The following is a 20945-nucleotide window of genomic DNA, read 5'->3' on the forward strand; positions in this document are numbered from 1 at the left end:
TATCCTGTCCAGGAACCTAATAACCACTATATTATTAATGGCATGCATGTTCTTCACGCATTTTAGGAGCAGATCATATCACACATCAGTATTTAACCTGAAGAAGAGTTTTAATTTCACAGATAGTAACTACAGTTAGCTATAAAAAAGACAACTGGGGAAATAGCATCTGGGTGGCTTAAGTTAATTCATTGAAATTGGAAAACATGTCTGAAATTCTTACCAAACCAAAAATGCATACCTATACAAGGAAAGTAACTATATGCCATCACACCCTGCATGTTTTTAAATAAAATACATTGTTTCCACTGGTGAGACTGAGCTCCTTTTGTTTTCAGTGATGTTATTGGTTTACTCCTGCATGCAGTTTCTTAAAGACTTTTGTTCTAATTGCCAGTGTTTTTCCTACAAAACAAGGAGGAGTCTAAAAGTCCTTAGGAATGTTGTTAGAAGTGAGCAGAAAAGATGAATTGGTTTGAGGGGAAGGAGGAGAGCAATTCTCCGAAGCATGGTTACAAGCTTAGTAAGAGCATAATGTCTTGCAAGTGCAATTCTATCCTTCTTATTAACCAATACTTTTATTCATTAAAAACTGTTGGCTTGTCTTAATTTCTGTTGAAAACTGGATTTTTCTTCAGCTCTTGAGTGCCCTTACAAGTTACTAGAACTGCTCACACAATACACAGTGTGAAGAGGGTTGGCAAGAGCAGGTCTTGAAAATTATATCCTGCAACAGAAATTCTTCAGCACTTTCACTGATAATGGTTGAGGTCTGGGGTGGTCTTTTTTCTCTCTAATCTGTTTCTTTGTGCTATCTACTGACGGTTTCAGCCAAGTGATCTAGAGCAGACTTAGGTGAAAATGGTAAAGAGTTTATCTCATAACTTGCAAAGCGTTCTGAACATTTGCTATTTGTAAGGGCTATGTTTTATTGCTGTTAAACAAAAATGCAGCTGACCGCATGAGAGTGGTTAATGTGTGGGTGTAGCAGAATGTAGAGAAAATGGTGACAGACTTCTGCTGCTTTATCCTTGTCCCTAAATGCAGCCACTGATCTCCTCTGTTCTGTTGCTTTTATAGAAGTGAACTGAAAAATGCCTACAAAATGCAATTAATCCCCTCATGCGCTAGCATTTATTAAGGAGGAAAAAGGGGGATTAGAGACCACAGCAGAGATTAACAGGAAAATTCCTGCATGATATTCTGGCATTTTTTGATACATACTCTCTTTGAAGAAAAAGAGAATTCTTGGATTTTTTCCTGTTATTATGAAAAGGGAAAACTTGTAGAGTGATTTGACCCCAGCTTGTCTCAGCATCAACCCTTCTGTCCACATTACAAACCGATATACTTGTAATCCTACTTTTTTTTTTTTCAGCTGAATCACAGAGTTTCATATAATGCTATTTTGGCCATGCAAAAAAATGCTAGAGGACACTATACCCTCTCATGATCCATTCTCTGCCCCTGGCAGACTTTGATGGGATATCTGGATCAACAGAAGCGTGTATGGGAGTTCAAAAGCGTGTAGATAAGTGGCAGACGAATGGTCACCCTGCAGCTGAGTTCCCCTCGTTTTTAACTGTTAAGATCAACACGTCAGTTCCTGTTAGCGATGGCTATAGCAACCTCCTTGGTAACTAGAGAACAGTGGCAGCAAAAGGTTTCTTGCATCAAACAGGCAAAAGGGCAAGACTTTTGCGTCTGGACTACATCCAAAGTGATGAGATTTAGCGTTATCAATAGCTGGTAAGTTCAAAATACTGCTGTGTTTAAGTGCTTGGAGCTATCCAGAAAATCTCATAAAGCGCTACAGATTACCTTTGCCACAGTCTTGTTTTATACATAAATAAGGGGACCTGGCTCTCCTCAGCAGTTACAGCACTGAAAAGGCTTGAAAGTGGGCTTAAATGAATTGACACTTATATGTATTCGGAAAGCATTACTGATTCTAGCTTGTTTTGTTTAATAGCATGGAAATTTGTGTAGTTGTGAAATAAGTGAGCATACTGTAATGATTTTCTCATTTAAAGACGCATTTTACAGCGGTTAATCTACTTGTAGTTCTTGTTGGGTTTGGTGTATGAATTTTTTTGAAGTTGTGTGTAATGAGTTTGTAGAAACTCATAAAAAATAGTCCTAGTTCATATCTTTCTTTTTGCTATCTAAGAGACAGAATAATATTCAAAGCTAAACATTTTCAAAAGTGCCTAATATGAAAGCTTAAACTATTTTTTAAAAGTAAATAAGGCACTTCAAATGTATATCTCATTGAGTTTCTATTCCAAATTTTACCGTAAGCGTGCTAAGCATCTCTAAGCAATATAAAAAAAAAAAAACGGGATGGAACCCTGTCTACTAAATTTTTTCAAATTAGCAGACGAACCTCACTGTGACAGGCTCTGAATAGTTTCCACTTGTCAAAGCTGTGCGTCTCTTTCTTTCTCATGGCAAGCCATAATCTTGCTGTTATAAAACCTGACAGGACAGCTTGAAGATCAAAATATTTCTTCTTAATACATCACTATAAATAAAACAAGTAACAGGCAACTGTAATCTAACTTTACATTCAGAAACAGTCACGTTTACTCAGCTATGTCAACTCCAGCTGCAGTTTTTGCTACAGCTTGTAAAACAGGGAAGGTTTGGCTGGGACAGCATAGAAAGAAGCTTTTGAGGAGAGCGTAGGTGTAAGAGAGGGCTGAATGTTACAGAAGGAAACAGAAGTTGGAGGGAGGAGAGGACGTTGCTCTTCTGGAGATTTCATAGCATTTCTAGTTTCTCTGGGTGTTTTTGTCACTTTACCATGTAGGGGGTTGAGAGACTGAAGATCACTGACGTTGATGATATGGGTTCATCTGACCAGATTCCAGTCTGGATGTTTTGCATTCTTTCTTTTCACTGAAAACAATCAATTAATACAAGTTGTGGAGTCCTGAGGCACACTGGGAAGCATTTGCTGGTGCTGGAAATGCCGGTGTGTAGTCTGTGTTCTTCTCAAGCACCAACAGATCATGGTTTAGTTTTGCAGGTAGCTGCTCCTGCAGGAATGGCTTGTTCAAAAGGATTTCTGCCTACAAATCACAAGTATTGCAGTGCGATGACAGCTCTGGACAAATTCTCGTGCTACAATGTCATATCTACTGTCAGTCCCTGCTGCAGGAACTCTTTGTTAGTGCATCCTGCCTGGATCACCAAGCCCCTCACCCCCTGGAGGTAAAATTAAGTTCTTGTTTTGATCTGTGATTCGTTCCTTTTCATGATATCTAATAGGATAAAAACAGACTGGAACATGTCAGGTTAATAAAATGTGACCACCATTTCCCCCCTCCTCCCCAGCGATTCTTTAGATGGTATTGACTAAAGTGATTTGCTACCCTGGAGATTATGAAAAGCAAAGCCTGGAGTAAGCCTGCTATCAAAGAAACATGCCTTTATATTATTCAGATAAATGAAAGCATCTTGCATCAGCAGCCATCTTCTGTGAAATTGTTCCAGTGCTTTGCGCCAGGTTTTTTTTGTTGTTGTTGTTTTGAACCTGTACCCGTCATCAACCAGCAGCTTTATTTTTTACTTTTCTACTTTTCTGATGTTCTCTGAATGAAATGCCCTGTGATAAACCATCAGCCATAGTACTCAGGTGCATCTAAGCTGTGCTCTTCACTGCAGGCGTATCCTTTCTCTCTCCTGCTCTTAAGGGCTCCTTCGGCTTGCCACATAAGTTGCAAAGCAGCTAGTGTAGGTTATGCTAGCCTGGGATTCCAGCATCTTCCTTGCACACTTCCTCTAGATCCCAAGCCTAAGAGGTCTGCAAAAACAGGCACTGGTGGTTTTATTTCAAGAGCAAGGCATTCCCCCTGCACAATTAAGCTTTCCATTTCTTTCTACTTGCTGTGACCTGCAGGAATGCTACAAAATCAGGCGCAATGATCCAGTTCTCAAAGATTATAAGATTCCTTCACTTGACCTATAGAAGTTACTTTCTCTCAGTGCTGATCCATTTTCTTTTATTCAAGGTGCCAATGGATTAGCCGCTGCCTCCTTTCCCCTGATGCAGCGTGGAAGAGGCCGAGTGTATTGGCGAGATCAGCTGCCTTAGCTAGCAATGTCCCTGTTCTGGTGCGAGGCGAACGCGATGGATTTTATTACCGTGGTACAGTAAAAGAGGAGCTAGAGGTGAGTGACTGTTGCTCTGCGTGGCCGTGTCAGTATTTGCAATACGGTGTGCACAGTGGGAGGCAGGGCTATTCGTCGGAGGAACCAGGAGGGTCACCCAGTGAGCTCTGTCAGAAGAGCTGGGTAGAATTCACTGCGACCGCATGGTCCCCCTTGTTAACGCTCGCTGCACCTCTGAGTGCTAGGAAGGACTGAGCGTGGTGGACGTAGTCCAGCAGCAGTCACGGGAGCCATCAGAAGCTCCTTAGGCATCGCGTGGGGTTCAGCTGCTGCAGGAATGAGAGAACAAATCGCAAGGGCGGCCTCCATTCGTGATTACGTTGATTCTGTGCATTAAAAACCCCATAAAGGGGCTCCTAATGTGCCTGATTCCAAGCTGTGCTCACCCGCTCCTTAACGGGAGGCGCGTGTCAGGGGTCGTTAGCTTGTGCAGAAGCTGGGGGCCTGCCCACCTTTCTATAAAGAAAAGCGGCTATTTGTGCCAGAGGGGCTGCTAAATCCCTCTCGTTTTGGAGGCGCCAAGTATGTTGCTATTTCTGGTTTGGAGACTTCATGAAGATCTTGCGTGCTTTCATCAGGCTGGGCTGTCGTGACTGTTGCACTCCCTGTCGGGATTCTTCGTCCATCCTGTCACTCTAATTCAAAGTGGGCTTTAAGTGTCGGGTGCACTGCTGCTCCCCTCCACGTCTCCTGAGCTCAGCTAGGAGATCTTTGCTTTTAAACCTAAGGTTTGTCGCCACCAGCTCTTTGGTTTTGGGGAGCTTGCCTTTTGCCCCTCTTGAACGTAACCCGTGAGTGTCCTCAGCCTCTCGGTTCTGGCGAGGGCTGCGTTGCTGTGCGCCTTGCCAGGACAGGCCATCGGTTTCTGCTGTGCGGGGTGTTCAGCCAGATCCAGCCAGTGTCAGTGTTGTTGTGAACAGCGTACCAGCTACTGTTGTGTATAGACACATAACCATCAATAGCACAGGAAAAGCGTAAGTGTGTTATGTATACACTTCCAGCTCGAGTCAGCTACAGACCAATGCCATGGCGTCTTTTCAGAGATGTTAGTGAAAGCTTTAATTCATTTGTTTGTTAGCACTTCAAACTTAACAGAAAAAAGCCTATTCTTTCTCGAGAACAGGGCAGTGCTTCATTTCGTTGTTGATGGAAAGCCTCTGGACAGGCCTCAATTTCAATTCCTCAGAAAAGCGGTGAGTTAAGGCTGTATGTAATGAGGAAGGACGTGGGCATGACTGAAGAGCAGGTTTGAACAGGTTCAGTGTCCCTTGTTACGTGGTGCATGCAGTGTGGTTTGCGAAATCCAGTTGTACTCATTTGGTAGCATTTTCTTTTGGGGAAGAAAGTACAGATCCTGGCTGTTGTGAATCTGTAAGTCTGCTTGTAAGTACGCTCCATCTGCTGTCCGGTGAGCGTCCCAGAGCGCTCTCTGGCTGCCTCGATTCAGGACTGCTACCACGCGCTGTTTAATTAACGTTTAGGCTTGCTTGGTGCTCTGCCTTGGCCTAAAAAGCCACACAGAATGGTTTGCTAATGCAGTGTTTTTCAGAGGAGCTGTTATTTTGATCCTGGTAACAGAGTGAAGGAGGAATGTTCCTGGTAGAGTTCGCCAAACCACTTGTGGCACATGGGAAGTGTCCAGTATCTGTGCAAAAAACAACGCAGGATGATATTCTGGAATACGTGGACGGTATGAAGCACTCCTTACTCCCTGGAGACAAAGTGCTGGCCCCCTGGGAACCAGACATGGTGAGGTACGGCCCAGGGACTGTCCTCATGGGCGTTGAGACACGGGATCCCTTACGAGGTAAGGAAGATGCTGCCCTGCTCCTGCTTGCCTTGCTCGGGAAGGTGAGTGAGACTCAGATAAAAGCAGTGGTGGTGCTGAAGCACCAGTGAGCAGTCCACGGTTTGTTGTTGAAGCCTTCCAGGAGCTAATGTGACTTGCTGATAGATACCTCCGTGTAACCTGGCTAGTTTACCCCTAAGGAAGCTGTGACCTATAAAAACGTCATCTTCCGTCTGCTGATGGGTTATATCCTGTCTGCTTGAGCAAGGGTGTGTCTGTTGTGTGAAGGACAACTGCCTTTTCCCGAGGGATCCGAATGCAGCAGCTCTCGGGAGGCATCCTCTGTGCTATAATGCTTGTGTTTTACTTAATGATACACCTCGGGGGTGATTTTATCATCCAAGCATGCGATTTCAACAGCTCGTTCGTTTTCCCATACTTGACAGTCAGGCTCCACTGACTTATCAAAATACTGGTAAAATGTTCTCTGAAAGTTACTGCTAACTTTGGCAGCAACAACAAAAATTACTCAGTCAGCGTTTACTTGCTCATTTGATGAAAAATTGGGAGGAAAGATGCTGCCAGGCCTGTCGCTGCGCTGACAGTGTCTTAGCTGCCACGCCACCTCCGATGACATTGCGATGAGGCGCTGCAGAGGGAGGGGGGATAGCTGGTTCCTCTGCTGACGGGAGTAGAAAGTATGTGTGCGCCACAGGCAGACCAGCTGCTTACGGCCGCGTACCTTTTCTTTCAACAGCCTCAGAAGATGAAGAGATTACGGTCCGGTTCTGGAACGGCAAGAAACGGAAACTCCCACTAGGTGTGGCACTGTGGATCCCTCCCAGCCGGTGGGAGAGGACTGTAGAGATGATCCACATGCCCTTCACCAGCAGACTGAAGCCCAGAGAAAATCCTGACGCTAACTCTTGTATTTTTTCCTGCAGTCCTGTAACAGTCCCCATTCCTCTTTGTACTGTAGATAGCCTCACTAAGCGTGGCTTGCTCTGCTGGCCACATTTTCACTGTCACTGTGGTGGTGGTATATGCTGCTCATCAGTACCCACAAGATGCATCTGCTGCTGCCATCCCCATGCTGATGCCTGGTGGCCTCTTCCTTCCCGGTCTTTGGTCCTTCCGAGAGAGAAGGAAGAGGCAGAGCCCAGCAGGAAACCCTCTTCATGCCTTCTAGGCCTGGAAGGTCCCAAACAAGAAGAAGCAGCAGCAGCTGCTGCATCTTCCCTCTCTTCTGATCTGGAGCGTGACCTGGAGCCGTTCCCCACTAAGAGCACTATGATGGACAGTGCTGTTAACACCGACTCCAGTCTTCTTGAGAAGCCCAGGCTAAAGGAGTCTGCAAGACCAAAGTGGAAATACTGGAAAAGGAGCCACCACAAGTCCCATCCCAGTAATTCAGGTACCTTAAAACACACAAACAAGCAGACTCATAGGGAGGAAGCAGCCAGAGGGAGGTAACTGGTGTGCTCTGGTGCCCCTTCAGCTGGGCAGTCACTTCGCCTGTAGTTAACTGGTATAGATATTACAAACTTGCATATCAGCCTCTGATACAATATATTTCCCTCCCCAACACTTCTCCTGCATCCTAGCTCTTCTTTTGGTAACTCATCCAATGGAAAACTACCAGAAAAATGAATTGTATTTGGAAGTATAGATATGCCACTCTTGAGTTCCTTCCCCATCATCTTCCCATGCTTTTTATGCTGCTAACTTCTTCATTAACCTTCACAGCTAGTCTATGCAGAATAAACCACTTGAAAAAAATTCTTTTCAGGCTTAAAGTGCATTTTCTTCTCTTCTTAAATGAATGTTTCTCAACTGCAGTTCAGGTTTTATTCTTCATAAGGCTTAGACGTATATAATTTCCCTCCCTCCAGGAATCAGCACTCACAGCAGCTCATACGCAAAGGGCGAGCTGGAATGCAAAGGCATCGCTGCTGCGGACAGGTCCGGTGCTACCCCAGCTAATCAGAGTGCAATGTTTGAAATCATTGAGCAGCCTCCCACAGGGCAACTCACAATGAAAGAAATCTTAACCTACCAGGATTTCAAACCACCATCGAAGGTAAGGTAATCTGTATTAATACTGTATTTACTTAGGCATTTCATTTGTTTGAATGGAAGAAATATTCTTGTTAAGTGTCTGAGGCTTAGCTGGAAAAAAACATTGCCCCAAGTCAATTGTCTGTTAAAGCCATCCCTCAATTTTATAATGGGGAGGGAACCCCACTACTACTACCACCAGAAAACAAGAACAAACAAACAAAGAAATCCCACCTGTGTGAGCATTCAACAAAGACTGTATCTTCAGAAACCAGCCAAATGCCCGTTGACATCAACCCAGTTAAGGCCTATGGGAAGCGGGGACTCCTATATAAGTGGCCCTGAAAATGGACAGCTCTGACCTTCAGCAGCAGTAAAACACAGCGGAAGAAAACTTATGTGCAGTAACTCCTAGGTGCAGTCTGGAAGGGTGCTGGGCTCTGTTAGTCAAGCTCTGATAGTCATGGCCTCTATTTCTGAAAGATAGAAATACCTATTTTTAGCAAACAGTTTTTACCAAGTATCTTCTCTTCCTCCCTGACAAGCAGCAGGCAGACAGAAGATTGCTACTTTAAAGGTAGGGGATTCGGAATAAACAAACCGTATCACACCTAAGAACAAGGACCTGTTTTTTAGGCTTTATTTCTTTCAGCCACGAGGCCCCTCCTGTTTTAGAAAAACTTGGAAAAAAAATCAATTAGAACATGAATGCCAAAAAAAGCATGCACTGAAAAAAGGAAGAAAAAAGCTAGGAGGAAGAAGGGGAACATGAAAGAGCATGGCAAGCTGAACAGAAACACTGCTCTGCATAAGAGCACCATATTATACGTCATATTACAAATTATACGTCAATTATACGTCATAAAATTATACGTCATAACAAATTATACGTCACAACAACAAATTATACGTCATAAATCATGTATTAGCTCCTCTGTTCATTTTCACCTTCATTTTCTTGCTACTGTGAGCTGACTAGAGTAAAGCTTTGAACTTGCAAAACTTGCATGATTTTCTTCAGGAAAAGATTAATTTGCTCACAGTGTGACTTAGTGAACAAGAATACACGAGTATGTGCTCTGCTCTCACAATTATACACATTAATTTTGAGCAGAACGTTACAAACTTCTTAATTGCACATTTCCTATTCTATTATTTAAATGATCATAATATATGCATGTTATACGCTTTTGTAACTAATTCACTTTTTCTAGGAACATGCAACTTTTATGTCAGTTCGAAACCCCAGACAGACATCCTGTATGTTAACAGGTGTCATATCTGTGTGCTGAAGTGACATGCTTTGCCTTTTGGTAAAACTAAAAAGAAACCAGAGTGTCTTCATTCTAGCCCAGGCCCTGCAGCATGAATCACCACAATGGACACAACATGTCCGTGCAGTAAGAGGACAGAGCTTAAAAACACTGAAGGCCATTTAACAGGAATAAGAGTATCTGAAAGCTACACAGCCATCCCTTGAGAGAGCAGAACAGTTTTGTCTTGTAACACAGACTGCATCCACAGCAACTTGATTATCTTTTGGAAATACGTAACACAGCACTTGCAACAAGCAAGCCTGGTTGGAGAGCAGGCTTTCCAGAAGTGCTCAGTGCTGGCTAGTGTCCTCCCGCTGTCATCAACAAAAAACTCCCACCAACTTTCACAGGAGCAAAGTTTGGTCGAAGCCTAGCAGCTTCTGAAAATCCTACGGTCTTATCAAAACATATTTGTATTTCAGCAGAACAGTTTGCACTAGTATTAGAAATTATGCCATTATTAAAACTATATATGAGGCAGATGAACCTATTTTACAGCCAGGAAAGCAAAAGTTAGACACTGATGCTTTTTTTAGAATAGACTTCTGGAAGATTTGTTTCCTGTCCTCCAGGAAGGTTTTGCAGCATCAAGAAAACAAAGATACAAAAGCGCAAGACAGAGTCAAATGATAAAGGCAAAACAACTTGCGCAGGAGAGGACAAACCTGAGGCTACGGACCTTGTCAGAAAAGGACAGACAGGAAAAGAGAAAAACAGCAAAGAGCTCACTTGCAACAAAGCAGAGAAAGACATGATCAACAAGAATCTAATAAATGTACAGCTGATGAAGTTAAGGAGCTGAAATTTCAGGCGGAGTGCATGTAACTGTTACTTAAGCAAATAAAGTCTATGATTTAAGCACTCCCTCTGTAGGCAGCTGTAGGCTCCCTCTCTCTAGAATAGCTTTGTGGATAACTATCACTTTAATAACAGAGAAACTTGCCATCCACAGGGGATTTCAGCATCCTCATTCTTTACTCTAGAGGTAGGCTAGTGTTACGTTAAATTCCTAACTATTTGGACTTGAACTCTTTACAATTCTGGAGAGAGTGGGTAAACAGCTATTAGCACCGAAAGCTTGACCAGATGCAAAGCAAGAGCCTAATAACCCTCCAATTTGTCTGCAGTCCTCTGGAGTCAGCCAGAGGAATGCAGCATAGTAATTTCTTTTTGTAGGAAGCCGGAAGGAATAGAGGAACAATACAAGCAGATAGCTGAAAGTATTTCTTTCAAGATTGAAAACAAAAGAGAAAAGTAAGCAGAGAGTAAAGGACATGCTACTGTGGAGGCAAACAACAAAATACTCAGAGTTGGAATTCAAGCCACTGAATTTTATATCCCTGTCAAAGTTAACTGAAACCTTAATAACATTAGCTAAGATTACAGATGTATAGATCATGTGACTTATTCTAAATGTGGAATCTGATTGCTCAGGAGACGTAAGCATCCAGTGAGTCTCATTAGTGGGACTGCTCATGTTTTTATAGCATATTAACTCAGAAATAAGTTGCAGCGTGCAGTTGCTCAGCAGCACCTTCCCCTGCAGGAAACACAAAGCAACTCAGGGTACCTTACCTCCTACTGAAAAAGGGCAGGTTAGTCTAGGCAAGAGCCTGCACAGAGGTAGGACTGGAGTGGGTTGCCTGTCAATAGTTTACGTGCCTATACTGAACACTTGGCATATTTAAGCACCTTCTTGAACTGGGGTCCCAGATAGTGAACTGCATTAGCACTTTATCAGAATAATTGAAGTAGAGAGATATGGTACGCTGTGAGCCAGATCCTCAGCTGCTCTAGAGTCAGTGCCAGTCCACAGGAGCTCATGCACATCTGTATTCATACTGCAGGGATTTGGCTCTCTGTGTTCAAGAACATGACATAGAGTTTCTGTCTGAGGATAATACAAAAGAAGCTGTCATCACAAAGTTGTGTTTTACACCACTGATTGCATCTTTAATTGGAATTATACAGTCACATAATTGGAATTAAGGCACACAATGTACAAATATTTATAAAATCAATGTACAAAGTGGGCTGTATATATATTTGCATTAGATATAAAATATACAAGCCATAAAAATGCAGATCCAAAGTAGAGAATGCTGTTAAAGTGCTAAAAGAGGGAAAGATAGGCATAGTTCACTGTATGCATTAAAAAGCCTAGTATTTTATTCCTGTGATAGACAAGAAACAACAAACATCATAGAACAAAAGTTAAATCAACGCTTTGTCCTGCGCTGACATTTACCACGTGGGTTTGTTTCACCATGTCCTCTGAGGTTGCTGTGATAGAGTAGGTGCCAGGAGAAACTTCAATGTATATGTCTTTGGAAGCCTTCCTGGTCTTTAAAGAAAAAGAAAGAGTTTCATTACCGATTGTGATCTTAAATTTTCCCCCAAAACAGACATTTTGAATTTTGGGTAGAAAAATTACATTTCAACTGCTATAGGGACATATTAAGATTTTTCAAAATATACAGGCAGCATGGCGGGAATTGTAAAATGTTTCTATCCAGTAGAAAAAATAGCAAGTGCCATATTGAAAGTCTTACATCTAATATTTTTATCAATGATGATAACCAGCATGCTGTAACCTCACTCACAAAACTGAAACTTGTCAAAATAAACATTTTTGAACATAAACCTAGAAAGCATCCACACAACAAGGTACTTGTATTAATTTGCATGGTGGCACAGGTTCCATGTTTCTCATCTTTTGCAGCTTAGATGCTAATAAAATTGATTCAGTGAATTGTTAGCCTATGAAAAATAGAAAGGTTTTCCTCTCCTTTGAGGAAAGAGGAGTCTTCAGAGAGACTGTATCAGGGCTGAGCACAACTGGCTAACTCACTGCTGCACACCTTTGCTGCATGCCTTTCTTCAGCACAGAAAATTTGTCAGGGACACAAATGAGGTGAGGCGGGAGGACTACTACATCATCGTTGTTCATGCAAATCAAAGGGAGCCTAAAGATCATTCGCTCTGCTTGATGTTCTGTACCAGTCCAAAATATAAAGTAGACTTAGTCAATGATGTGCCAGAATGTTATAATCTGGTTTATAATTGTGCAAGTCTCCATACGCAAATTCTGCTGCTCACCTATACACCAGGATTGTGAATGCATCAGCTACATCACTGGTGTATCTTCTGTGCCATCACAAAATCTCTTTGCCTGATCATAAATTTTAAACTACAGTTTGATGCAAAATGATACGGCAATGCTACACCTCCATTTAAAAATTAAAATCAAAGTATCTATAAACTTACACGTTGTTGGCAAGTTCTAGGTTGACTGCACACTACAGAGGCTGCATTTTTCTGGAAAGAAAAAGATACTGTTTTCTGACCGTACCCCACAAATGGTATACTCAGCCCTTGAGAGAGGGGCTGCTTAAAGTCTGTGAAACTTTTCCCCTCCACAGAAGGGCTGAAATGACACTGACTGGTGCCACTACGAGTTTACTTCGCCCCCTCCACTAACAGGAAGGCTCAGGTCGCTCCAGGCTTTCATGTCTGATGTCAGACCCCTTCTATTTAAACGTAAATTTGCGTAAGCAAGGATCACAGATGCTAAAGTACCCCATGTTACGGGAAAGAATAACCATGGGGACAGGGGAGAAAGCACTTACTTTTTCTGCAGCCTCCAACACTTTTTCACCTGCTTGCTTGCTGTGGTATCTGCAGATGTGTTTGATTTCGTGCTCTTTGCATCTACAGGCTGGCACCAAGCTATAGTACTTCTGGGCAGCAAAGGGAAAGGAGAATATTAGGTAGAGAAACATCCCAGCCATTCTCACGACTCCAGATCCACGACTAAACGGGGAACTGCACAGCTACCGACCTTTGCATTAGTCACCTGGCGTGCTCTCACTGAGAGTGAAAACACACCCTGATGCCCCAGGACACCTTGCCGTCAGCCCTGGTTTCAGATGCCTGTCTCCCCGCACCGCACACGGGGACTCTGACACCTCAGAGTGTGGTTCACAGAAATATCAGACAGCGACTGCGGTTTTGTCTGGAGCAAAATCAGAAGGGTGGCCGTGGACAGGGCTGCCTGCTGAGGCCCCTCAGGCAACGCGCAGCCTGCGGGCCCTCCCAGCGTGCATAGGCAAGCTAAGCACTTTGCAGCAAGCCGAGTGCTTTGCAGCTTGGCCAGTGAAGACAGGGTCTCCACGTGCAAAAGCAGCACTCTACAAGCAGAGCAAACGTTAATGCTGGAAAATTAGTTGGTGAGGAAGCTAAAGCGCCTTCAAGGCTGGTGCCAGTAGCACAGTGCTTTCGAGAACTGCATCTCACTCCGCAGAAGTCCTTTTCTGGCTCTGCAGCCAAGCTACGTGACCCTTCTCCCCTCCCCGCTGCAAACGAAATGCTTGAGTACAGCTCGGCTGCCATCTGCTGCCGCCACGCAGCTCTCCGCAGCGTTACCTCTGATCAGAGGGACCCAAAAGTTCCCAAATACGTATTCCATTTCCATCATGAAATTTTTCCATTGTATTTTCCTTCTGTCTGATTGCCAAGGCTAAACATAACACAGATAAGGCTGACAGCAATTCTCATTTCCAAATCTATTGCTCTACTTTATTCCTTGCGTTTATGCGTGCGTCAAGAGGCTTGGCTGTGTGTGTTGTGGTTTGCTGTGCAGTTATGCCCCAAAACACCTCAGGTGCTCTGAGCTACTGGGTCTCACCTCGCAGGGCGTCCCTGTGCCACAGGAGCCAAGCCGGATTATTTTACGTGATGGCACAGAGCAAAGAAATGAAATCAAACCTTAGGTAACTGTGTCAATATCAAAAGCATCTTCCTGCAAGAAATGTGGATAAACTTTGGCTCCTAAGTGATTCTGAGGAACTCATCCTAAATCACACAACTTTAATCATTTGCCTTCAGTCAAGTGCCTAAATGATTATGTTTTGCTGTAGGTTTTTATTTACCTTTGTAAACTAAGAACTTATGAGTCAAAGAACTCCCCCCATCCTTTTATAACTCCTTCTTCTCTGGAGATGACGTTGGAAATGGTACCGTCTAGGCCGAGGCAAAAGGGTGGGAGTCGTACGCCTCTACTCCAGCTCTGTTATGGATTCTTAACGGGACGTGGGACGAGTCTCTAAACATTGTTGTATTTCTATTTCATCTCGTGTAAAACCCTGTTCTGCTGAAATTGTTTCAGGATTAACCAGTTACTGTTTATGCAGCGCCTGGAAATGGTAAAGGTGTTATGTAAGAGCTGACCGTCTGGTACGTGCGCAAGCATTTTTCCCTCACCTCACGGCGGGCTTCGCCTCTGCGGCTAACAAGCTTGCTGCCGCAGATGTAGAAGGGGGAGGCTGACCCCAGACCTGAAGACGACGTGACTGACACAAGGCAAACGGGGTCCTTCCTGCTTTGCTGGAGATTCAGACTTGCCCTGAACCCGCAGCACCCCGCGCTGGCAGCGGAAGCGCCGGGTTTCTCCCGCTCCTGCCTCGCGCCCCGAGTTCCCCTCGCGCCCCCCGGCTCCCACCACCCAGCGGGCCCACCCGCCCGCCGCCACCGCGGCTCCGGCAGCCGCTGCGCGCGGGGGCCCCGGCCCGGCCCGGCCCGGCCCGGCGGGGCGCTCACCTGGCACTGCCCGGCGGCGTGGCCCATGAACTCCGCCGCGGCGGCGAAGGCGGCGCCGAGGCGCTCCGGGTCCGCCTCCTGCAACCAAGCACAGCGCGGCGCCGCGGCTCACAAACGGCGCGGAGCTCCCGAGCTCTGCCTACCCCGCCATTGCGACCCGCGCGGACCGGCCTGGCCGCGCGCCGCTGCCCGGGCGCTCAACCGCAGAACAGCCCCCGCCCCCCGCGCGCCCCCCCCCCCGCACTGACCGCAGCCGCCGCCGCGCCCCGCGCGCGCTCCAGCACGGCCCGCGCCAGCCCCGCCGTCCGCGCGCGCTCCATCCCCGCCCGCCCCGCCCCGCCCCGCCCCGCCCCGCGCCACAGTGCGCACGCGCCGCGCCCCTCCCCCCCCCCCCCCCGGCCGGGGCAGCCGTTAACGGACGCAGCCGTTAGGAGACGCTGCTGCGGCGCCAGTGGTCGGCGTCGCTGTGCCCCGGTTTTGGTGGCTCCCGGGGTGCGTGTGAGACATGACAGATAGATAGACAGACAGACAGATAGATAGATAGATAGAGCGCGCGCGCACACACACGTGTGTGAGTGTGAGAGAGAGGAAGGGGAGGGGGGAGAGAGTGTGAGAGTGTGAAAGAGTGAGAGGAAAGAGTGAGAGGAGAGAGAGTGTGAGTGTGAGAGTGAGAGAGCGTGAGGGGAGAGAATGTGTGAGTGTGAGAGGGTGAGAAGAGAGTGAGGGGAGAGAGCACATGTGAGAGGGAGAGAAGAGCGCATGTGTGCAAGAGTGTGTATGTGAGGGGCCTCTGTGGGGCCTGGTCCCGCAGCACCCCACGGCGGGTCAGGCTCTGCACCACGCTGGGCCCTAAGGTAAAGCACAACCGTCCCCGGTGGGGGTGGGGCTTTTAAAAAATGCTTTTCTTTATGTTATCGGTAGTGGTGTTAGGGGGACTGAGCTGGTGCCTTTTTGGTGGTGCTGAGCTTGTGAGGCTGTTGAAAGAGCAAGGTGATATTAGATTATTCTCAGCCTGGCTAAACCCAGAAAAAGCACAGGAAAGCCAAAAATTGCTGTTTCAGGCTTGGCATGAGATATAAACATGACCAGGATATCTTGGTGGAGGTATAAACATCATCTGGTGATTGGTATCAGCATACCATAAGGGTTTATATCTCAGCATCCAGACTCCTGAAAGACCCTTGCCTAATGCCAGCTCATACTGTTGCTGTGGTGGAGTATGACAGTGGTGCTGCCGTTTTGGGGGCATTTTACACTCTCTTCTGATGGCATGTCTAATGGAAAGTGGTATTCCCATTTAATTTACAAGGCACAAAATAATAATTACAGTATCTAATGATAGGTGGGTGAGTGAAACAGGGATTGCTAACAGAGGAGGGTGCCAAGTGACCAGCAAGTTCAGCTTGCTTGGAAACTGTCTATTTTTGCATGTGCTCTCAAAGGAAAGTCCTTTAGTTTTGATTAGTAGAGAGAAAACGCAAACCATTTTGGCCTCTGAGGCACTACTGCATGCAAGATTTGCCAAGTAAGCAAGTTTGTTCCCTTGAAACCACTTCTAGCCTGGGAGGGTTTTCCAGCAGGGTAGAGGCGTATGTTTGAGGCCTTCATCAACTCTTCAACATGTGAGGCTGCAGTCACTATTCTGAGCTACCAAACAGGCTTGGAAAGCAATTGTGGCTAAATGTAAATTAGAGCCACTCTATGGCTTTTCTAACCTTGCTTACACTGAGATCATACTAAGGACAAAACAGGCTCAGAAACTTTCTTTATTTTTAAATCCTATGGTAAGTGCAGCGTGGCCACAGTCGACAAGTAGGCATGTTGGCTCTGATTTTTCAAGTCCTTCATTCTTGTTTATGGAGCTCTGCTAGTTGTAATCTGTCTGGCAAGCAAGAAAAATAATCCTTCTCTAGTTTACATTTTATTATCATCTTCCAGTTGCTTAATTAGAGCAGCAGCCAGCTCCTGTAATAAACAAGCTGTTTGCAGGCCGTTAGTTCATAAAATACATTGAAGGCCCCAATTCAGTGTTTAAATACAGGCTGAACTTTAGATCAGATCTACTCAGTGGAAATTTTAGGTGGTTGCTGAGGTGCTTAACTTTTGGGGGACTGAATCTAATATGAGTGGGGAAGAAAAGTAATATTTGATAAAAACAGTATGTTTGAGTCATTTCTTTTACATGATGATGAAGTAGTCAAAATAGACTACTTCCTACTTAATTAGAGGTTGAGCATCTTTCTTTGAGCATTCTTCTTTTTTATTGTTGGTCTACTAGTGAGGTGGATGGGATTGGTGTCTTGCTGCATTTGTAGAATACTTGAAATATAGGATGGATATAAAGGCCTCCTATGTCATTTTCCTAACCGGGAAAGAAAATTGTATTTATTTTATGTTCCTGCCAGGTATTTATAGCAGTACCTTGTTGTTCAGGGGGTAAATTATTCCTTGTATGTCGAAATTTAAACTCCCACCATTTTTGATGTTCAGTGACACAATACTGCTTTTGCAGCTGAGTAAATACATATGCCCCAAGAAGGCTGACAGCTGAAATAGCTTTTGCTTTGAAACACACATTCACATTAGAATCTAGATGAGAGTTACTCTTACTTCTTTTACACTCATTCTTTGAAATACAATGAAGGTTTGTGAAATGCCAGACATTTACACCAGATTTCCTTGTTGTGTGGGATGACAGATCAGAGTACCTCAGACAGTATACCTTATTTTGTTTATGAGCTGGGGAAGGCTAAGGAAAGCCCTTTCTCGAGTGCTTGGATGTGGATTGAGGAAAGTATCCTTGTGAGGGAGAGCTCACAAGTGTTTGTCTAAGCACCATTTAGATTCCATTTCGGTCGATGGAAGGAAAGTAAGCATGTGCTTAAAATCCAAGAAATGTTTAATGTTGGTATTTTTATTTCCAGTTATGGAGTATGTGACACTCTTCTCTTTATATTTCTTCTGTTCCTATTACCATTTGCTAATACATTGCAATGTGATTTATTTCATTAATGTTTACGTAAAACTTCAAGATTTAGGTGTATTCCTTGTATTCTGTAACACTCATGACCATACCTAACAGTTAGGTACAGTCCTCTTTTGTATGTTTTTTATATTATTTGTATTATATATCTTGTGCGGAGTTCTCATCTGTTAAACTGGCAGAAGTACGTGGAAGGGCGTACCCGGGAGCTGGCCCAGAAGATGCAGTTTGTGCTCACACTGGCAGAGTATGCGTTCATGGGGGTGGCAGCCTTTGCCTCTTGTGCCGTTCAGTGACCTCCTTCATCCTCTGGCGTTTGCACTGCAGTGTTTCCGCGGTGTGCGGGACCCAGTGGGCTGGCAGAGGGAGCCCGGCTGGGGCATGGCCCTAGCTGTCGACACCAGAGGGCTGTGGACTCCAGGTTGGACCACTCGGACTGTAGTCCCCAGGGAGCAGATCATTACAAAATCGGTATCAGTAAGATCGATCCTCGCAGGCTGGATTTGACTATAGCTGCCGGAATAAAGCCCGTATACGCGCCTCTTCCTCTCTCTCCCCTGCTCTTTCTCCATAGATACTATTACTCGAAAACTATCAGTAGGAGTTGAAAAACTCAAAAATGCAGTGCAGGAGCGGTGCAGCGCTGGCACCCCGCGCCCGCCGCCCTCGGGGGGGCTCGCACATCCCCGGCCCGTGATTGAAACCATCTGTCGGCGCGGGCCCGCCGTCCGTGTGCGCAGGAAACTCTTTCTTTCTCTGTCTCTTCCTTTCTCCCCGGCGAGCGTCTTTTCTCAGAGAGGAATCGAGCAGTGTTAGTTTTTAAATAAAAAAAAAAAAAAAAAAACGATACCGCTCAGCTCCTTGGGGGGGGCGGGGGAGGAAGACCGGTCGGACAGTGGCCGTGGTCTTCCCCTCGTCTTCCCGCTGCCCCTGCATCCCCCCGCGGGGCGGCAGCCCTGCCCGGCCGGGGGCTGCTCCGCGCCCTCCCGCCCTGCAAGGCCCCGGCGTGGGGCCGCCGGCGGGTTGGCGGCGCCCACCCCTCGGCGGGGCTGGGGCTGGGGTTGAGCGCGGCCGGCGGTGGCGGTGGCTGGGCTGCCCGGCCGCGGCGGGGCTGCGGCCCGGGCCGGGGCTGCGCTGGGGGAGCAGGTTTCTTTGTTGGCTGTCGGGTGACTGGTTCCCATTAATCTCCCGCACTGGCCGTGGCCGTCTCCACTTCCTGCCTTTGCATACTTCTCTCTCCCTCGATCTCAGTCCCTTCCCTCCTCCTTCCCTCCCTCCCCCCCTTTTCTTTCTCTCCCTCTTCCCAGCTTCTTCAAAAAAGCTGCAGCTGCCCAGGCTGCGGGACCAGGGCTGCAGGCGTCCGGCGGCGGGAGCGCACCCCTGCGCGCCTCGGTAAGAGCCGGGGAGCGGTGCCGCTGGGTCGGCGGCCCCCTGCCGAGACCCGGTCGCGGGGCTGGGGGGGGACGAGGGGTCTGGCTGCAGCCCGCCGCGCGCGCGCCGCCCGCCTCCCGGCAGCGGGGCGGGCCGGGGACGTTGCGGCTGCGGCGCGGCGCGGCGGGAGCCCCCGGGCGCGCCCGGCAGCGTCAGTTCCCGGCGGCCCGGGCCGCGGCGGCCCGGCGGCGGGTCCCTGCCTGCCCGCCCTCCCGCCCGGGCAGATGGGGCGCGGGGGAGCGGGGCTGGAGCTCCCGGGCTGCAGCCGTGTGCCGCTCCGCACCGCCGTTCCTCGGGGGAGGCCTCTGGTGCCGTGGGGGAGCGGGTGGAGGGACCCCAGAGGGACAGAGCCCAGGAGACCGCCGCGGCGGGACCGGGCTAGCTGACCCGGGCTGGGGAGCCAGCCCTCCGGGTTTGGGGCTTTGACTAGGAGAGACAAACAGAGCTGTAGCACTTCTTTTATCTTTCTGTGCCCACTCACGTCGTCTGTCCAGCTGACTAATATTTGCATGCACATTGGAAAGAAGAGCCACCTGGACTCCAGCGGAAAACTTTAGGATCCCAGGATAGATTTAGCTGAAGAGCTGAGGGAGTCACTTCAACAGTTCACTTGGTGGGAAAATCAGATGTACTGCTCTTGGCTTGGTACCAAGCGCTTGCTTTACTAAGGAGCAGTAGGTCACTGCAATCAAAGAGTAGCGGCTGCATGTTAGAGAACCTCCTTATGTTTACTCCATTTATTTTCACTCGAATGTACTTTGAATCATAGTAGTCAAGCTGAACAAATCCAGATGCATAACATAATTAGATAGAGTATGTTAATAGTAATGTTTTTTCCACCCCTGTTTTACTGTTGCACTGACTTTGGGGAGTAGGTTTTCTTCTGTCTTACTCTGTAATAATTTAGGTTTTAACTTTGGCCAGATACTGAGTAATTCAGCATAAAACACTCAGAATGATCAAAACATTGGAAAATAAAGGATGAAACTGTTAGTCATAGTCTGATTTCTGATAAAGGAAAACAGGATGAATTAACCAGAGATTGACTTGCATTTAAGATTCGATAATGTTTTGATTACGTGTGGCTAATATATAGTTAGTAGGTGAAAATATTCCGTATTCTGAAAGAGTAAGTTAACACAAAGCAGGAGTAGAAGTATCTCAGATTTAAGATCAGATTTCTCAAGATTGTCTCAGATATAAGAGCAAGTCTGTTCTACGAATATTTAGGAATGTCAAAACCTAGCTTGCATTTTCACGATCAGGTTATGCAGGTGGGGTGGTGGAAATCTTTTTGAAGGTTGAGGGATGAAAATAAGATTTATGACCATTCATTTTCATCTTGCTTTGAGATTAATTATTTAAAGGAAAACTGCAGCATGTTTAAATGATTATGATTACTTGATAAAGTTGCATAAGTATATAGCTAGGCACCTTTATAACGTAGCTATAATCTGTGTGCTATTAAGAGTGGTTAGACTGAAACCAAACTGCCATCTTGCTTATGTGATGGAACCAGGTGCCTCTCAAAGTATGGAGAAGTTGGGGAGCACAGCTTCTTGGGTAAGGATGATAGGGTAGGTGGTGTGAAGCC

At 46.3% G+C, this 20945-nt stretch overlaps 3 protein-coding genes across 9 annotated transcripts in view; 2 read left to right on the forward strand and 1 right to left on the reverse strand.

The window, feature by feature from the left end:
• Nucleotides 1-91: 91 nt before the first annotated feature.
• On the reverse strand, nucleotides 92-15286 carry AKIP1 (A-kinase interacting protein 1). 3 transcript variants are annotated; one of them, XM_064513037.1, is made up of 8 exons: nucleotides 15186-15286; nucleotides 14938-15015; nucleotides 14602-14724; nucleotides 12969-13079; nucleotides 12607-12657; nucleotides 11588-11683; nucleotides 8258-8499; nucleotides 92-7316 (listed from the first exon to the last, which is right to left on the reverse strand). In XM_064513037.1, exons 1-7 carry the CDS (start codon nucleotides 15255-15257, stop codon nucleotides 8494-8496), a joined length of 537 nt encoding a protein of 178 aa, XP_064369107.1. In that variant the 5' UTR covers nucleotides 15258-15286; the 3' UTR covers nucleotides 92-7316; nucleotides 8258-8493. The 3 variants fall into 3 exon arrangements, with proteins under 3 accessions (XP_064369107.1, XP_064369106.1, XP_064369108.1); XM_064513036.1 differs by lacking the exons at nucleotides 92-7316; nucleotides 8258-8499 and having other exon boundaries at nucleotides 11266-11683; XM_064513038.1 differs by lacking the exons at nucleotides 92-7316; nucleotides 8258-8499; nucleotides 14602-14724 and having other exon boundaries at nucleotides 11266-11683.
• Nucleotides 5767-8054, forward strand: C5H11orf16 (chromosome 5 C11orf16 homolog). Its single transcript, XM_064513029.1, has 3 exons — nucleotides 5767-5983; nucleotides 6609-7379; nucleotides 7858-8054. The coding sequence occupies exons 1-3, from the start codon at nucleotides 5767-5769 to the stop codon at nucleotides 8052-8054; spliced, it is 1185 nt and encodes a 394-aa protein (XP_064369099.1).
• A 280-nt stretch (nucleotides 15287-15566) lies between the features above and the next one.
• Nucleotides 15567-20945, forward strand: part of DENND2B (DENN domain containing 2B) — a 189086-nt gene continuing 183707 nt past the window's right edge. For 2 of the 5 annotated variants that reach the window (XM_064513045.1, XM_064513047.1), the window contains exon 1: nucleotides 18828-19312. The gene's annotated coding sequence lies outside the window, so the exon portion shown is untranslated. Of the gene's footprint in view, nucleotides 15792-18825; nucleotides 19313-20945 lie in introns of those variants that run through there. The other 3 variants (XM_026104458.2, XM_064513048.1, XM_064513049.1) reach the window with 3 other exon arrangements.

This window comes from Dromaius novaehollandiae, chromosome 5 (assembly GCF_036370855.1).
Source record: "Dromaius novaehollandiae isolate bDroNov1 chromosome 5, bDroNov1.hap1, whole genome shotgun sequence".
In the NCBI taxonomy this organism is placed as follows: Eukaryota; Metazoa; Chordata; class Aves; order Casuariiformes; family Dromaiidae; genus Dromaius; species Dromaius novaehollandiae.